General features: G+C 42.7%; 1 protein-coding gene across 6 annotated transcripts in view; it reads left to right on the top strand.

Moving 5' to 3' along the window:
- cspg5a (chondroitin sulfate proteoglycan 5a) overlaps positions 1 to 15,564 on the top strand; it is a 36,197-nt gene extending 20,633 nt beyond the window's left edge. Inside the window, exons 3-6 of one of the 6 annotated variants that reach the window (XM_066644964.1) lie at positions 264 to 452; positions 4,192 to 4,267; positions 8,883 to 8,939; positions 14,728 to 15,564. In XM_066644964.1, the coding sequence (XP_066501061.1) occupies positions 264 to 452; positions 4,192 to 4,267; positions 8,883 to 8,939; positions 14,728 to 14,898 (493 nt within the window). In that variant the 3' untranslated portion in view covers positions 14,899 to 15,564. Of the gene's footprint in view, positions 1 to 263; positions 453 to 4,188; positions 4,346 to 8,882; positions 8,940 to 14,727 lie in introns of all 6 variants that reach the window. The other 5 variants (XM_066644963.1, XM_066644966.1, XM_066644962.1 and 2 more) reach the window with 5 other exon arrangements.

Genomic DNA, 15,564 nt, shown 5'->3' with positions numbered 1-15,564 from the left:
ACTGTGATCCAGTCTCAACATCAGCACCTGACATCACTGATATTTATGTGGGCGAATGCCATCAAACCCTCACAGCAATATTCCAGCAAAAAGATAATAAATACCCTACTAATACCCTTCACTTCAGAAACCTCTCCCCTCTAGAACCTGTTATTTACCCAGTCCAGTGTTTACTTTATTTTAACCTTGAATTTAACAAGGCATTTAGAATTTGTCATAAGGACTTTACCCGGTCGTTTACTCTGTTGTTGTTTGTTTTTCAGGTGTAATATTCAGGATTACGTGTGGCACAAAGGTGCCAGGTGCGAGTCCGTGATCACTGAGTTCCAGGTGATGTGCATCGCCATCGGAGCCTCGGCCCTGACCGTCCTGCTGCTCTTCATGATCATCGTCTGCTTCGCCAAGAAACTGCACGTGCTCAAGACCGAGAACAACAAGCTGCGCAAACGCAGGTCAGCCTCCCGCCAGCAGGGGGTGCCACAGGGCTCTGGCACTCAGACAGTGGGCTTCTCACAGGGCTTTTACTAATGAGGACGCAAAGTGTCTTTAGAATCAAAACACTGTGGAGCACCTCCTAATGTGAGCTGCACCACTCAGTGGAGAATTACAGACTGATTGTGAATGAGTGAGTTAGTATATATGTGTGTTTGCATGTGAGTGACTGAGTGAGTGTGTGAGTATAAATGAGTGACTGAGTATGAGTTAGTGACGTAGTGAGTGAGCATGAGTGAGTGATTGAGTGAGTATGTGATTATGACTGAGTGAGTGAGTATGACTGAGTGACTGATTGAGTATGAGTATGAATGAGTGAGTGTCTGAGTATGAGTTAGTGACTGATTGAGCATGTGAGAATGAATGAGTGAGTGTCAGAGTGAGTCAGTGACTGAGTGAGTATGAGTAAGTGAATAATTGAGTATGTGAGTATGAATGAGTGTCCGAGTATGAGTTAGTGAATGAGTATGAGTGAGATAGTGACTTAGTGAGTGAGTATGACTGAGTGACTGATTGAGTATGAGTTAGTGAATGAGTGAGTATGTGAGAATGAATGAGTGAGTGTCAGAGTGAGTCAGTGACTGAGTGAGTATGAGTGAGTGAGCATGTGAGTATAAGTTAGTGACTGAGTGAATATGAATGAGTGAGTGTCTGAGTGAGTGACTGAGTGACTGGTTGAGTATGTGAGAATGAATGAGTGAGTGTCTGAGTGAGTGACAGTGAGTATGTGAGTATGAATGAATGAGTGTCTGAGTGAGTTAGTAGCTGTATGAGTGATTGACTGAGTATGTGAGTATAAGTGAGTTATATTATTTAGATATTATATATTTCATAATAAAAGTCCTAGCCTTGCTTACAAATTGGTGCAGGTTTTGACCGAGGGAGGGTCTTTTATTTTCTATCCTCTGCATAAAATAGTCAGAATTATGATTTGTTGTTAAAACACATCAGCTCTGATAAGCCTTGAGGTCACAGGCCTTTGTGAACTGATAGACAATGAGGAGATAGAGCAGAGGAAATGAAGAGGAAATGAGTGAAGATTAGAAATGTGTGGCAGACTGAAGAGTAAAAGAAGTGAAGAGAGACGAGTGTGTGCCAGAGCGGAGAGTAATGCTGCGTTCGAGTGATGTTGTAAACTGCGAAATACCATGTTTCCCACTGGTAAACTGAGTCTGAACGGCTGACCCAGTCGCATTTACCGCAGGTAAACAGACCTCTAAATGATGAAAAGCATAAACTGAGATGCACACTTTGCTCTGTTCCTGCTCCATAGGTGGGTAATATTGGTTTATTTTTGCTGTAGATGGAACTGACTCTAAATTCATGAGAGCGCTAACTGTATGAAAGTAAACACAGAGCAAAACCGTTAAAAACTAAACAGCTCAAGATACAAATGAGTTTTTGTAGTAATTCAAACAGTGAATTAAAAATTTACAGAAAACGTACACAGCTTCTGAACATAAACAAACCAGAGAAAACAGTGTTTCCCCACGACTGAATATGTTCCTTTTCACACAAACACAGTGTTAATCAGAGCAGTGTAATGTTTACAGCTGGAGTAACCATGACTACGGCCCAACCGTGTTCTCCGGACAGATGGAGCTCCATCCAGTACCTCTGGGATGGGTTGGAGTGGTGTTTGAGATCCAGGACTAATCCCCAACACCAGCCCCTGACCTCACTGATGTATATGTGAAGGCTGAAGGCCATGAGATCCTCACAGCAATGTTCCAAATCAGAACGCTTCCTGTGACGTTTATTTCAGAATGAGTTACACACTTGTGTATTTGGGCTTTACTCTGGAGTGATGTCACTACTGTTACTGTAATTATTAATGTAATATTTTACAGCGTAAGAGGAGTAATTAATAATGTGGAATGGATTCGTTTTAAAGTAATATTTGTACTGTAGATATCTGAGTAAATACCTGGAGAGAGGCCTGAGCCGGCCGTGAGCTGTAGGTCAATGATGTGCTAACTCCCAGCACACGACTCTAACGCGCTAACACTGAAACAGATGATGTCACAGCAGCTCCAGCTGAAAGTAGGCCAGTGTGTGTGTGTGTGTGTGTGTGTGCATGCATAGGAGAGGTGACCTACTTACTGCTGGGAGAGTAACTGTGTGTGTGTATGGGGCGGCAGAGATTTAAACACACACACACACACTCCCTGTACACAAACGTGGGAGAGAGTGAGAGAGAGGGGGGCGGAGAAAGAAGGGAGGAAAGTCAAAAAGGGAAAAGGGAAGAGATGACAAGAAAAGAAATTAGAAAATGGAAAAAAAGGCCGATGGAACAGAGGGGGCAAGAAAAGAAGAAGGGAAAGGAGGAAGGAAGGAAGGATAGAAGAAAAGAGACAGGAGGGAATAAGGGAAAAAGATTGATAGAATGGGTGAAAGACAGAGAGAGAGTGAGAATAAAGTGTGGTTTGATGAATATACGCCGCCCACTCCTCCATCTGCCGGGGTGTAATTGCAGTCGCTCCTAAACCGAGAGACGAGGAGAAGAGGAAGAGAAAAAAAGAGGGAGTGAAGAGTGGAGAGAGGGAAGCGAGAGAAAGGGAGGGGTGGTGAAAAAAGGGGGGGGGAATTTCTCTAAATATATTCATTTGTTTCAATGTTGATTGTTTGATTTTAACACAATTATATAGTTTTTTTTATAAATGTCTTCAAAAAGTCTTTGCTTTTTCATATTTCCATTCCAATACCACAGCTAGCCATGGGCCTTTCAAACCAGCTATGGGCCCTTTAACCAGCCATGGGCCCTTTAAACCAGCTATGGGTCCTTTAACCAGCTATGGGCCCTTTAACCAGCCATGGGCCCTTTAACCAGCCATGGGCCCTTTAAACCAGCTATGGGCCCTTTAAAACACCTATGGGTCCTTTAACCAGCTATGGGTCCTTTAAACCAGCTATGGGCCCTTTAAAACACCTATGGGTCCTTTAACCAGCTATGGGCCCTTTAACCAGCCATGGGCCCTTTAAACCAGCTATGGGTCCTTTAACCAGCTATGGGCCCTTTAACCAGCCATGGGCCCTTTAACCAGCCATGGGCCCTTTAAACCAGCTATGGGCCCTTTAAAACACCTATGGGTCCTTTAACCAGCCATGGGCCCTTTAAACCAGCTATGGGCCCTTTAAAACACCTATGGGTCCTTTAACCAGCTATGGGTCCTTTAACCAGCCATGGGCCCTTTAAACCAGCTATGGGCCCTTTAAAACACCTATGGGTCCTTTAACCAGCCATGGGCCCTTTAAACCAGCTATGGGCCCTTTAAAACACCTATGGGTCCTTTAACCAGCCATGGGCCCTTTAAACCAGCTATGGGCCCTTTAAAACACCTATGGGTCCTTTAACCAGCCATGGGCCCTTTACACCAGCTATCGGCCATTTAAACCAGTTAGGGGCCCTTTAATGACCGATGGGCCAGGGTTGCTGCATCACAAGTTGTGTGTTATGCCTCTGCAAACCTGTCACTGAAATGCACTAATCTCTCTCTCTTCATCCCTCTTCTCCTCTGTATGTGGCAATCTCTCTCCTTCCCTTTGTTCCTCCCCCTTTTTCTCCTTGTCTTTTCTCTCCACCTCTCTTCTTCCTCTTCCATCCTTCTCCCACTCTCTTACTGTTCCCTCACTCCATCTCTCTCTCTCTCTCTCTCTCTCTCTCTCTCTCTCTCTCTCTCTCTCTCTCCCCTGCAGCAGTAAGTATCGCCCGTCCTCGGAGCAGCACAATGATAATTTCTCTCTCTCCACCATCGCGGAGGGCTCCCACCCAAACGTAAGGAAACTGTGCGACACCCCCCCTGTCCTCCCTCATGCTCGTGCTTTGGCTTACTATGATAACATTATCTGTCAGGTAACGTGCTCTCGTCTCTCTCTCTCTCTCTCTTTCCCTCCATCCCTCCATCCTTCCTCATCCCTCTCTCTCTGCATGAGCCCGAGAGGATCTCTCCTTTAAAGGAGGGGGAGCAGAGGGAGGGTCTGGGGCTGTGTGTGTGTGTGTGTGAGTATGTGTGTGTCCAGACAGGTCTGCTCTCACACATCAATGCTCTGGGTTACCGCAGCCACGGCTGTTTCCATAGCAACATGGTTCACGGAGGACGAGGGGGAAAAAAGCCCACCTTTCTGTTGCCATGGATACGCAAGGGATGGAGATATACATAGATACACCCGGGCAGGCATGCATAAAGATCACTACATACAGAGACCACCTTTTTATTTATTTCGTTTGCTGTCAGAGTGGCCGTTAAGTACAAATGAACAAATAAAAGCTACAGATAAACAGCGCAGGTTCTCTCTTATCTGAGAGAGAAGGACATCCAGCTTCACTCTCGCTGCATATTGCTCTGTTGGTCTGAAAGTATGTGAAGCTGGAAAGAAGAACAAACACACATTGAGAACAGGGAAAAAAGGAGTCACAATAGAAAACGGGAGACGCAGAATAATGTACTGTCCGCCCCAGAGCCCAGACCTCAGTGTCACTGAATTGGGATTAAAGGAACACTACATACAATTTTTACCTTAAAGGAACAGCTTCAAAATCATTGTGATGCTCCACTGAGCTGTAGCAGGGAGAACAGAGCATTTGTCTTTGCCACTCCGGTCTCAGCACTGCAGAAACTGCACTATGTAACAACTTCAATACCAATTTAGTACCCAACACTGAAAATTAATAACTACTGAACGGCCTCTTTGAATGTAGTTAAATAAACTAATGGTGGTTCATATATAAATATATTAAAATACATGAATATATACATTCGTGTGCAAACACACAGACAGACAGCCTCTGCTAGCGAAAGTCTATAATTAATTCAGTTCTCAGTGCTGGCCGCTGTTTAATGGTTTCCTGTCATCTCCCTGCTGACTGTTCATGTGTGTGTGTGTGTGTGAAGGAGAGAAGCCCACTGTATTGATTTCCCACTGAGATTCAATGTAGAATTACACACACACACACACTCAGATCCACACCCATAAATACCCACACACATTTCAGATTTAAGCCACACCCACTTCCATATCACATATATTTCTGCTTTAAGCCACACCCATTTTCAAAACATAACACAAATTTCTGCTACAAGCCACACCCACTTCCACACCGTACTGTGAACGGTGATATCAATAAAAAATTATGAAACAGAACTGACGTAAACAGAGGCAGTACATGAATGACAGCGGGTACCAGCCATATAACCGTTGCCATGGTGATGGTAGCATCCATATTGGATGTCGGGATACGCACTTAAGCATTAAACTGAACTCGGATCACTTTTTAATCCAGGATATTCTGATTAACGTCCTCCAGAAATGTGGTGTGTGCAAACTGTCTGTTTCTGAATGATTTTAAGAGTCACCCCAGGCCTTCCTCAATCCCATCCCCCAACCGCCTTGCTGCCCTCCCCCTTCCCCTTCCCTCTGCATCACTGCATGTTGGAATGCTCACATGCGCCTTCTAGTGGTCATGTGAGCCGCTGCTGCTTGTCTGCTTTGCTGCATCTTTATATATCTATATCTATATATTTTTATGTTTTGTTTCACTCGTTTATCCTGGTTCAGATGGATGGATGGATGAGGGAGGGAGGGGGTGGGATTCATCAAAATCTGCCTCAGGATTAAAAAAAATTAAATATTAACAAAAACTGAAAGAAGATGAAAAAAAAACAGGATAAACCTCTGAGTTACAATGTCTCATCGCTGCCAACAGGTGGCGCGAGAGAGTGGGGGGTTAAACGCCTGGCTAACGCTCTGCAGCATGGATAGAAGTAGAGCTAACATGGGCTTGGTTCTCTTTTTGTGGGATAACCATGGGTGTGTCTTCAGAGGTAGAATTGCTAGCATCATTATCACTAGCATTAGTGTCGCTAATGTGAAATAATGCAATTTATAACATAATAACAGAAAATATGTCATTTCCACAACTGATTGGATGAAAAGTGAACTCAAGTGTTGGAAAAACAAGAGAAGCTAAATATTTACCTAGCGCTAAAGCCTAGCTAGACAGCTTTGCTAACAATATAGCTTTTTATGCATAACCTATCTATTTAAAGCAGACATGTAGTAAACTCAAAATATATTTCCACAAAAAAACAAATAGCACATAGGCCACGTTTCACAACACTTTTTCCACGCTAAATTAGCATAATTAGCTTGAAGGTACAAAAAGTTTATTCTAGTCTGAGGCTTAACACATGTTTGAATTACTCAAAAATGTGAACTTTAAATGAACACAGATTTTCCACAAATACTGGAGCTACAATGCATGATAAAATATCTCTGTGAAAACATGTATTGTTAGCAACAAGCTAGCCAGCTTATGATAGTTCAAAAGTGTTCAGACACAACCCAAAACACATTTCTGCTCGCTGTGGTCACACTAGTTTCACTACAGGATTATTTCTCTTCTTCCTTATTCCTCTCATTTAGATAGTAGTGCTAACACTATTAGCAAGCTAGCTAACCATCAGTGGCCTTTACAGACCTTCTGTCAGCTGCCTTTTTGCACATTAACTCCACTGTCCAAGAAGTTCTAAGGAATTTGTAGCTTTAACAAACCTAGAATGGAGCGAAAACAGAATTACTCATCATCACAGATCTGTTTACAAATCTCTCACTGTCAGAAATGAGCTAAAGCACGAGCGCTCTCTCTATCTCTGTCTCTCTAGTTCTGTCTCTCTCTCTCTCTCTGTCCTTATTCCTTTCTTTCACTATATAAACTGTATACACTACTGTTCAAAAGTTTGGATTCAGTATTTTCAGTAATCCTAAAACAAAACAATTGCAGAAAAATGCACTTCAGTAACTGCTTTAAAGGCTAAGCACCAGCGATATGAAAGCGTCAAACAAATAAATACAGTGGAGTTTGAGTTCCTAACTTGTGTTTATTGATAGTCAGAAAACATGTTATTTCTTACTAATTGAAGGAATAAAGTTTAAAAGACCGTTGTCCCCCCCCCCCCCCCCAACGGTGTTGGGAAACTCTAATAGGCGTCTTGCCTGTGACGTAGATGGTGGACAACAACTCTAGAAGCTGCACTTAATTTAATGCAAAATGACGAAAAGGTGTGTTGTTTTTGGCTGCAATCATTCAATGTACAGTGGGACATCTGTGAACAAATGGCCCAAAGATCCCAAAATATTCAGAAAATGGACTAAATTTGTCCACTTTAAACGGGCACTTTGGAAAGGACCATCCGCTCACTCCGTTATCTGTAGCTCATTTCACTGGCGCTTTTCCAACAATATGGGCATGTAAGGACACCAACGAAAGGTGTTCAAGAGCCTCTGTGACATGGAGGTAAACAGGGTAAGGACACTCACTTCGCCTGTTTTAGTTGGTGTTAGTTAACGTTAGCTTGACTTGCTAAACTCGGTGCTCAGATTATACTCGGCTACGTAGCTGCATTACGGAGGTTTATAGTGTCGGATGAATTCGAGTTCGACTTCGATCACATTTACAAGAATAACGGTACCTCTACATTTGAGTTTAGCTTATTGCTAGGCTATTGTCATGAATAATGTTGGTTATTTAGCTAGATACTGTCATAACAGTCAGTCATAACGGTGTTTTACCGCGGCGTTGTTCAGCTGTTGTCCACCAGTGACGTCACGGTCGCGTTCGAGAATTTCCGTAGCGAGCTCGGGTTTTTCCGTCAATTTAATAAAATTGTCAGATTTAAAGCAAATTAAGCAGCTATTTTCATTTTAATTCATACTTATATCTGTCAGGAACTAAAATAATGTCAAATATTCATGGAGGTCCATTAAGTGGTGCTTAGCCTTTAAAGGTGCATTAGTCAAGATTCAAGGCATGTGACCTCTAGTGGCAAAGTATGTGCCGTAGAACACAGCACATAGCCCTTGAACCTACGGTGGCCTGAGGTGTACAATTAGCTTGTGAGCGCCATGAATTCACTTTTGAGTAACAAGGTTTTTATAACCAAAACACATTTGTATTTTCCACCATGCCTTCTCAGCCTAACACACAGGACAATTAATGAATTAATTAATATTTGACATTTTAAGTTTAATAGTTAGAATATAGAATGAAAATGAACTATTGCACTATAAAGTAAATACATAAAAAGACATATATTTTTGTCTAATTTACAGGCTTTAAAACTTCACGTTGTCCTCCGTTGGTCCCTGTTCCTTTCCTGCTGTAATGCAGAAGAATTCCCTGTTAATGGTCTCCTCCAAGCGTGTTGAGGTCCAGGAACATTACTGCTTATAAAACCTGTCCCAACTTTTAAACGGAAGTGTATATATGATTCCTCTCTCTCTCTTTGTCTCTCATGTCTTTCTTTTCCCCTCTGTCCTCTCTCCTGTCTTTCTCTCTCTGAGTGAGGTATTTGTTTATGATGAGATATAAAATATACTCTACCCTCCTTCAGAAAACCATGAGCAGATACACCTGGGAGTGTAAGAACAAAGAGGAGTCCGGCTGTGAGGTAAGAGCCCCAGCCCCGCCCATGGCCCCTGGCCCCGCCCCAAAGTGCCGTTACCCTGTCAGTCATCTTCTCTAAGCTTCATAAACCTATCCAGAACACTTTCACCACCATTTTGAGCGTAATTAGTGACAGTGTTGTTTTTCTCGCTAACCAGCTAACAGCTAATATTTCTTTCTTGCTTTTCGTAACTTGCTAAATTTGCTGATAGCTTTGCTATTGTAATTCTCCTGATAGTTGAACCTCAATGAAGAACAGTGTGATCCATGCAGTGTTCCCAGGGCTTAATGTGTGATTCTAGGATGATTGCATCTGTAGCTGATGATATTCATTAAGCAGTAGCTCAATAACTTTGTTTACATCTTCTGCAGTGACACTGACGTGGTGGTGGTGTGTTAGTGTGTGTTGTGCTGGTGTAGAGTGGATCAGACACAGCAGTGCTGCTGGAGTTTTTAAACCCCTCAGTGTCTGGACTGAGAACAGTCCACCGACCAAAAACATCCAGCCGACAGCGTCCTGTGTCACTGATGAAGGACTAGAGGACGAGCGACACACACTGTGCAGCGACAGATGAGCTACTGTCTCTGACTCTACATCTACATCGTGGACCAACGAGAGAGGAGCGTCTCACAGAGTGGACAGAGAGTGGACACAGGGTTTAAAAACTCTAGCAGCACTGCTGTGTCTGATCCACTCTACACCAGCACAACACACACTAACACACCACCACCACGTCAGTGTCACTGCAGCGCTGAGAATGACCCACCACCCAGCGTTGAAAAACAGGGTGAAAGGGGGCAAACAAAGTACGTAGGGCCACAGATGGACTACAGTCTGTAACTGTAGGACTACAAAGTTGGATAGTGGAGCTGAGAGAGTGGACAGTGTGTGTAGAAAGAAGGATACTGTCTAATGATGATGATTAAGCCAAGATGCTCTGGTCATTTCCCTCTGAATATTGTTCCTGGCAGTGAGTGAGCAGTGTGGAGTAAAGAACGTTTTTGTGGGTCAATTCTCATAGTCGCTGACCTTCAGAGCGAACGGGACGCGGGAATCGATGTGTTCCCACTGCACACACCGCTCAGCGCTGAAGGAAAACAATGTCAATGAAAAGCTGCAGTGATTTGAACGAGACTCTCTGGACTGGAAGTGGCTGTGAATCCTCTTTAAAAGCTGTCAGCCAAAAACTACTGATCAATACAGAGCCAAGCCAGAGCCCAGACTATTTATAGAGTGTTTTACTTAAAAATGTCTGCTGGGGAAATAGGTGTGTGTGTGTGTGTGTGTGTGTGTGTGTGTGTGTGTGGCAGATCTGGCCATTTTTGAGAAATCGGTGAATGAAACCAAATGTATTATTTTAAAAAAAAAAAAAATTTAAAGTTTTAAAGTGGTTTGTGTAACGTATAACTGTAATTTATAATTAAAATATTTAAAAAAAAACATAAATAAAGTAAGAGGTCGCTCTCTGGCCTGGAGTGGCTAGTCAAATTGTGGGTGTGTCTACAGAAGTCACGTGATACTGCTGAGAGGTATTTATTTGGGGCGGCACGGTGGCTCCAGGGACCTGGAGGTTGTGGGTTCGATTCCCGCTACGGGTGACTGTCTGTGAGGAGTGTGGTGTGGTCTCCCTGTGTCTGCGTGGGTTTCCTCCGGGTGACTGTCTGTGAGGAGTGTGGTGCGTTCTCCCTGTGTCTGCGTGGGTTTCCTCCGGGTGACTGTCTGTGAGGAGTGTGGTGCGTTCTCCCTGTGTCTGCGTGGGTTTCCTCCGGGTGACTGTCTGTGAGGAGTGTGGTGCGTTCTCCCTGTGTCTGCGTGGGTTTCCTCCGGGTGACTGTCTGTGAGGAGTGTGGTGTGTTCTCCCTGTGTCTGCGTGGGTTTCCTCCGGGTGACTGTCTGTGAGGAGTGTGGTGCGTTCTCCCTGTGTCTGTTTGGGTTTCCTCCGGGTGACTGTCTGTGAGGAGTGTGGTGCGTTCTCCCTGTGTCTGTTTGGGTTTCCTCCGGGTGACTGTCTGTGAGGAGTGTGGTGTGTTCTCCCTGTGTCTGCGTGGGTTTCCTCCGGGTGACTGTCTGTGAGGAGTGTGGTACGTTCTCCCTGTGTCTGTGTGGGTTTCCTCCAGGTGACTGTCTGTGAGGAGTGTGGTGTGTTCTACCTGTGTCTGTGTGGGTTTCCTCTGGGTGCTCCGGTTTCCTCCCACAGTCCAAAAACACACGTTGGTAGGTGGATTGGCGACTCAAAAGTGTCCGTAGGTGTGAGTGTTGCCCTGTGAAGGACTGGCGCCCCCTCCAGGGTGTGTTCCCGCCTTGCTCCTAATGATTCCAGGTAGGCTCTGGACCCACTGCGACCCTGAATTGGATAAGCGGTTACAGATAATGAATTAATTAATTAATTAATTAATACGCCATATTCACGATCACTAACGTCAAAATCCCCATCTTTAAATCGTCTAAACCAAAACTCACACATATTTTCTGCAGTGCTTTTTCCTGGTGGAACTCATAATGAACGTAGCGTCCAATAAACTCTTCACTCGCCGTTTTCTCACTGCTTAACATTTAGGGTTTTTTTTTTCGTCAAATAAAATGACAATTGTGATTTTTAACACCACACTTTAATTACCATAAAATCACAAAATACCAGGAGAATGTTTGAAATGTGAATTTCAGTTATACGTTACACAAAAAATGCTTTAAAATCCAGTAAATAAACTACAGTCAGAGGGTGAATATTCCTGGACTTTGGGAAGCTGCATGGACCACAGTAAAGCACTGGTCACAGAGCACAGTTACGGTTCACAATGTGGTTCCTATTCTCATAGCAACACATGACAACACTATTTTTCTGGATGTTTTTCCTTGTTAAACCTGAGACAACCAACGTCTGTTTACATCAGCGTCAGAAACAGGTTCAGTCTTTAAGCAGAAGATAAGAAGCCGTTTAGATCTGAGTGTCGGCCATTTTTTCTAAAAAAAACAAAGATGTGAAGACCTGCCCATCATTCATTATCACCCCAATCATTTACCCTCAACATGAAGTGACCCCAGACCTTCCTTAATAAGCTCCCATTGACATTAAGTAGAAATATATCAATATATATATATATATAGACAGAGAGTATGTACCCATATATAAACAACGGTTTTCCAGTTCCACGCTGGCGGGAGAAAGGACACGTCGTACCCTGTTACCATGGAGACAGCGTACCCCCACGTCCTGCCTGAGGTCACTATATAAAACAACTGGAACGGGTAAATAATCTCCAGATAAGGAAACACAATTGTGCCTTAGCCTTTACCCAATGGCCTAAAGTTCCACTAAAAAAGTGACCATCTGAGGTTTAATACGCTCAACGGAGGGGTCCCTTTTTACCCAGTGCAGGTTAAAGTCTCTTCTGGGGGGGGGCTCCTGAGTGATGTGGAGGTCCAAGCGTCAGCCCTGTCATCAATCCCTGGTGATGCTTCAGCCATCCAAGTCTGCACTGCTGATTCAATAAGGAGGTTGTTTTAATGTCCAAGCTGAGCAGTGTAGTGTCCATTCAGTGTTAGCAGGAAGGTGTTGTGAATGACATTTAAGGTTTAAACTGATAGATATTATAACCCTCTGCACAGAAAGAGAACTAGTGTCAGTGTTGAAACTAATCCTCACACCTCCAAATAGTGGTTTTTAACTTTCAGTGTAAGCTAAGCTAACGCCTCACTGAGCTGTAGGAGGGGGAACAGAAGCTCTCTCTGTGCTATTCTAGACTCAGCACTGCAGAAATTGCACTCTGTTCCTTCTGGAAGAAGGTAGGAAACCACCATCCCTCCCTCTTCCTCCACCTGACTTCAGGACAGTGCTGTAAAAATATATTACATTCTGCAAGTGAAGGGCCAGCCCAGGAGTAAAAACGCCAAATCTTACCCAGTGTGGCTTTAATGAAAAATATTTTCCATTAAAGTCAGTTGAAATGACACAGAAGATTGTGCTAAAAACAGAGAAGATACAAGGTTTTGTTCCTCAGATGGTTATTCCACAGAGAGAGTTGACTGCTCGTATTGCGGAGGAGCTAATGTCGCTAACAGCTTCAGAATGTTGGAGATGGGAACTGTATGAAATTGGGAGGTTTGCATGTGTGCATGTTTTTTATTTTATTTTTTTGTTTTAGGGGATTTTAGGGGATGGAGTGGCTAGTAGTTTGCTGGCCTATGGTTATAACCCTTTCATACATCCCATAACCAACAATCACACACAAAATCTAGCATATCATATAGCCAAGCTCCTCCCATGCAATACAATCACATTCCACAGTGGAGTGAAGAATGTGAGAGCTATACACAATTATAGCGTTCATGTCTAGCACACTTGCTTACCTGGATCTCAGGTACTTGGCTGGGAACCCTCACATTAGCATGCTCTTTATGCCTTTATTGATATGAAATATTAGAGTTTCCCGGTGGATGATCAAAGCTGCAGGTAAGAAAAAAGAGGATAGAATTTATTAGAGGGATTATGAAACGTCAGTATAACGTTTTTACGTAATTGTTTTAATTTAGAGGGTGTGAGTCAACACGTAGTCTTTACTCACCTGTGCTTATTAAATTAGCACTTATTCATTCATTAATTCATTATCTGAAATATAATGAACGGGTCGCGGTGGGTCCGGAGCCGACTCAGAATATTAGCACTTGTTAATTAAATAAAATACATAAATTCAGGAGGTCTAAATAGATGCACATACAGCTCCAGATAAGCTAGCTTAGGTTTACTATCTGTTTAAAAAGTCCTGCTCCACCCCTGTTAACTTTAGAAGTCCACCTTAAGATTCCACCTTAAGAACCAAAGTAAAATTTGCTGTAAAGTGGCATATATTTCCTATATTTTGAAAACAAACCAAAAACACTGTGTAAATGTGTGGGTTTCTTTAGCGTTTCTTAAGTGTAGCGTAGCAGCTAAGCTACATTGGAAGACCAACAGGGTAAATATATAAAAGCAGTATTAGTTTTCATTAAAAACCCAGGCTGTAGTGGAGGGTAAACACGGTCTACATTCCTTTTAAGAACTGAATTAGCATTTACTTCCCTCTTTTACCCTTTTGTTTAGAGTTTAGCCACGGTTTTTTGCTACGTCAGAGCTGGAGTGTAACAGTAAAACTGTGACTGGAGCTTACTGAGGGCTAACAGGTCTTTTATTGTGATTTATAAATAAAAGGGAGGTTATAACAGTGAATCACTCTGAAACTCTGAAATCTACCACAATTAAATCACAGTGAAATCTCCTGATATGCTGATAACACTTTGAACAGATTCAAAATCAATAGATTTTCATTCAGAGTCAAATAAAATTGAATCAAAGTTAATCAAATCATTTTGGACTTTGAGGCTGTGTCTGAAATGGCTCCCTGTTTACGTTTTACGGCGCTAGTGAGTGTGTTGACATTTTTCTCTAAGTGTCAGAAATATGGTGGCCCCCTGAGTCTCAAACAAAAGCTTTGACACGACCTGAGATTGCAGAAAGTATTCAATCACTTTCTGAGGTTTCAAATCACACTGAATCTATTTGAATAAAATCATTTTAAATTTGAGATTTCATTAAGCGTCTGATCATTTCTTGAAAAATCAAATAAAATGGAATCAGTTGTCAAATTGATGATGTACTGAATCATTTCAGAATGAATCATAATAATCAACTGAGTCAAATCTGCACTGAATCGACTCCTAAAGACTCGAACTGAATCGAATCTTGGTGATGCCCACTCCATGCAGTCCTCCATTACAAGGTTATAACAGAGTTCCTACCCCCTTTTTTCCTTTTCAGGACGATCCCAACGCCCAGAATAAACTGGAGGACCCGGTGAAGGCCCCCCCGCCCAAAGAGGACGAGTCGCTTAACATCCAGAACTCACTCACCCCCAAGCACGAGAACCATAAGATGCTTGGGGAGGAGAACTCCTCGGAGGTAAACTCCCTGCAGAACAACATGATGTAGAGAAATATATCACTAAAAAACACCAGAAAACATCATTTAAAAAAATTACAAACAACACGGTTCCACCTCCACTCAAAGCACCGACACCTCACAGCCAATCACAAAGCAGCAGGCACTCTGCCGGACACGCCCACTTTGCCCCTTGCACCCAATCACAGTCCATAGCAAAAGCCCTGTCCCCTTTTTTTCCGGTCTTTTACCTTCATTGTCCTGCCCTTGATAACAACATCATACACACACACACACACACACACACTCTCACACACACATACACACACACACACACACACACACACAAACACCTTCCCCTGCCTAACTGATCTATGGCATGCGTTGGTGTATATTGTAAAAAGAAAACAATAAGAAAATAAGAAGAAGAAGAATAGAACATATATGGGGTTTAAAGTCTAATGTTGTGATGAGATGAAGAAGAAAAAGAAAAAGTAAAAGCTACTGAGAGGATTTTGATGTTTGTGCGACTAATTCAGTGAGTGTGTATAAATATATGACAAAAATGCTTGGATTGATATAAAGATAAATCTACACAGTGTGTCTTCGTTTTCATTGATGTGATTTCTAATCCTTTGATGTACTTGTTTTTATTTTGTACTTTTTTGGGAAAACAGATGACGAACAGATTAAAAAAAAATCAGACACTTGTTGAAA

This window comes from Hoplias malabaricus, chromosome 1 (assembly GCF_029633855.1).
Source record: "Hoplias malabaricus isolate fHopMal1 chromosome 1, fHopMal1.hap1, whole genome shotgun sequence".
In the NCBI taxonomy this organism is placed as follows: Eukaryota; Metazoa; Chordata; class Actinopteri; order Characiformes; family Erythrinidae; genus Hoplias; species Hoplias malabaricus.
This window is presented reverse-complemented; position numbering and strand designations above follow the sequence as displayed.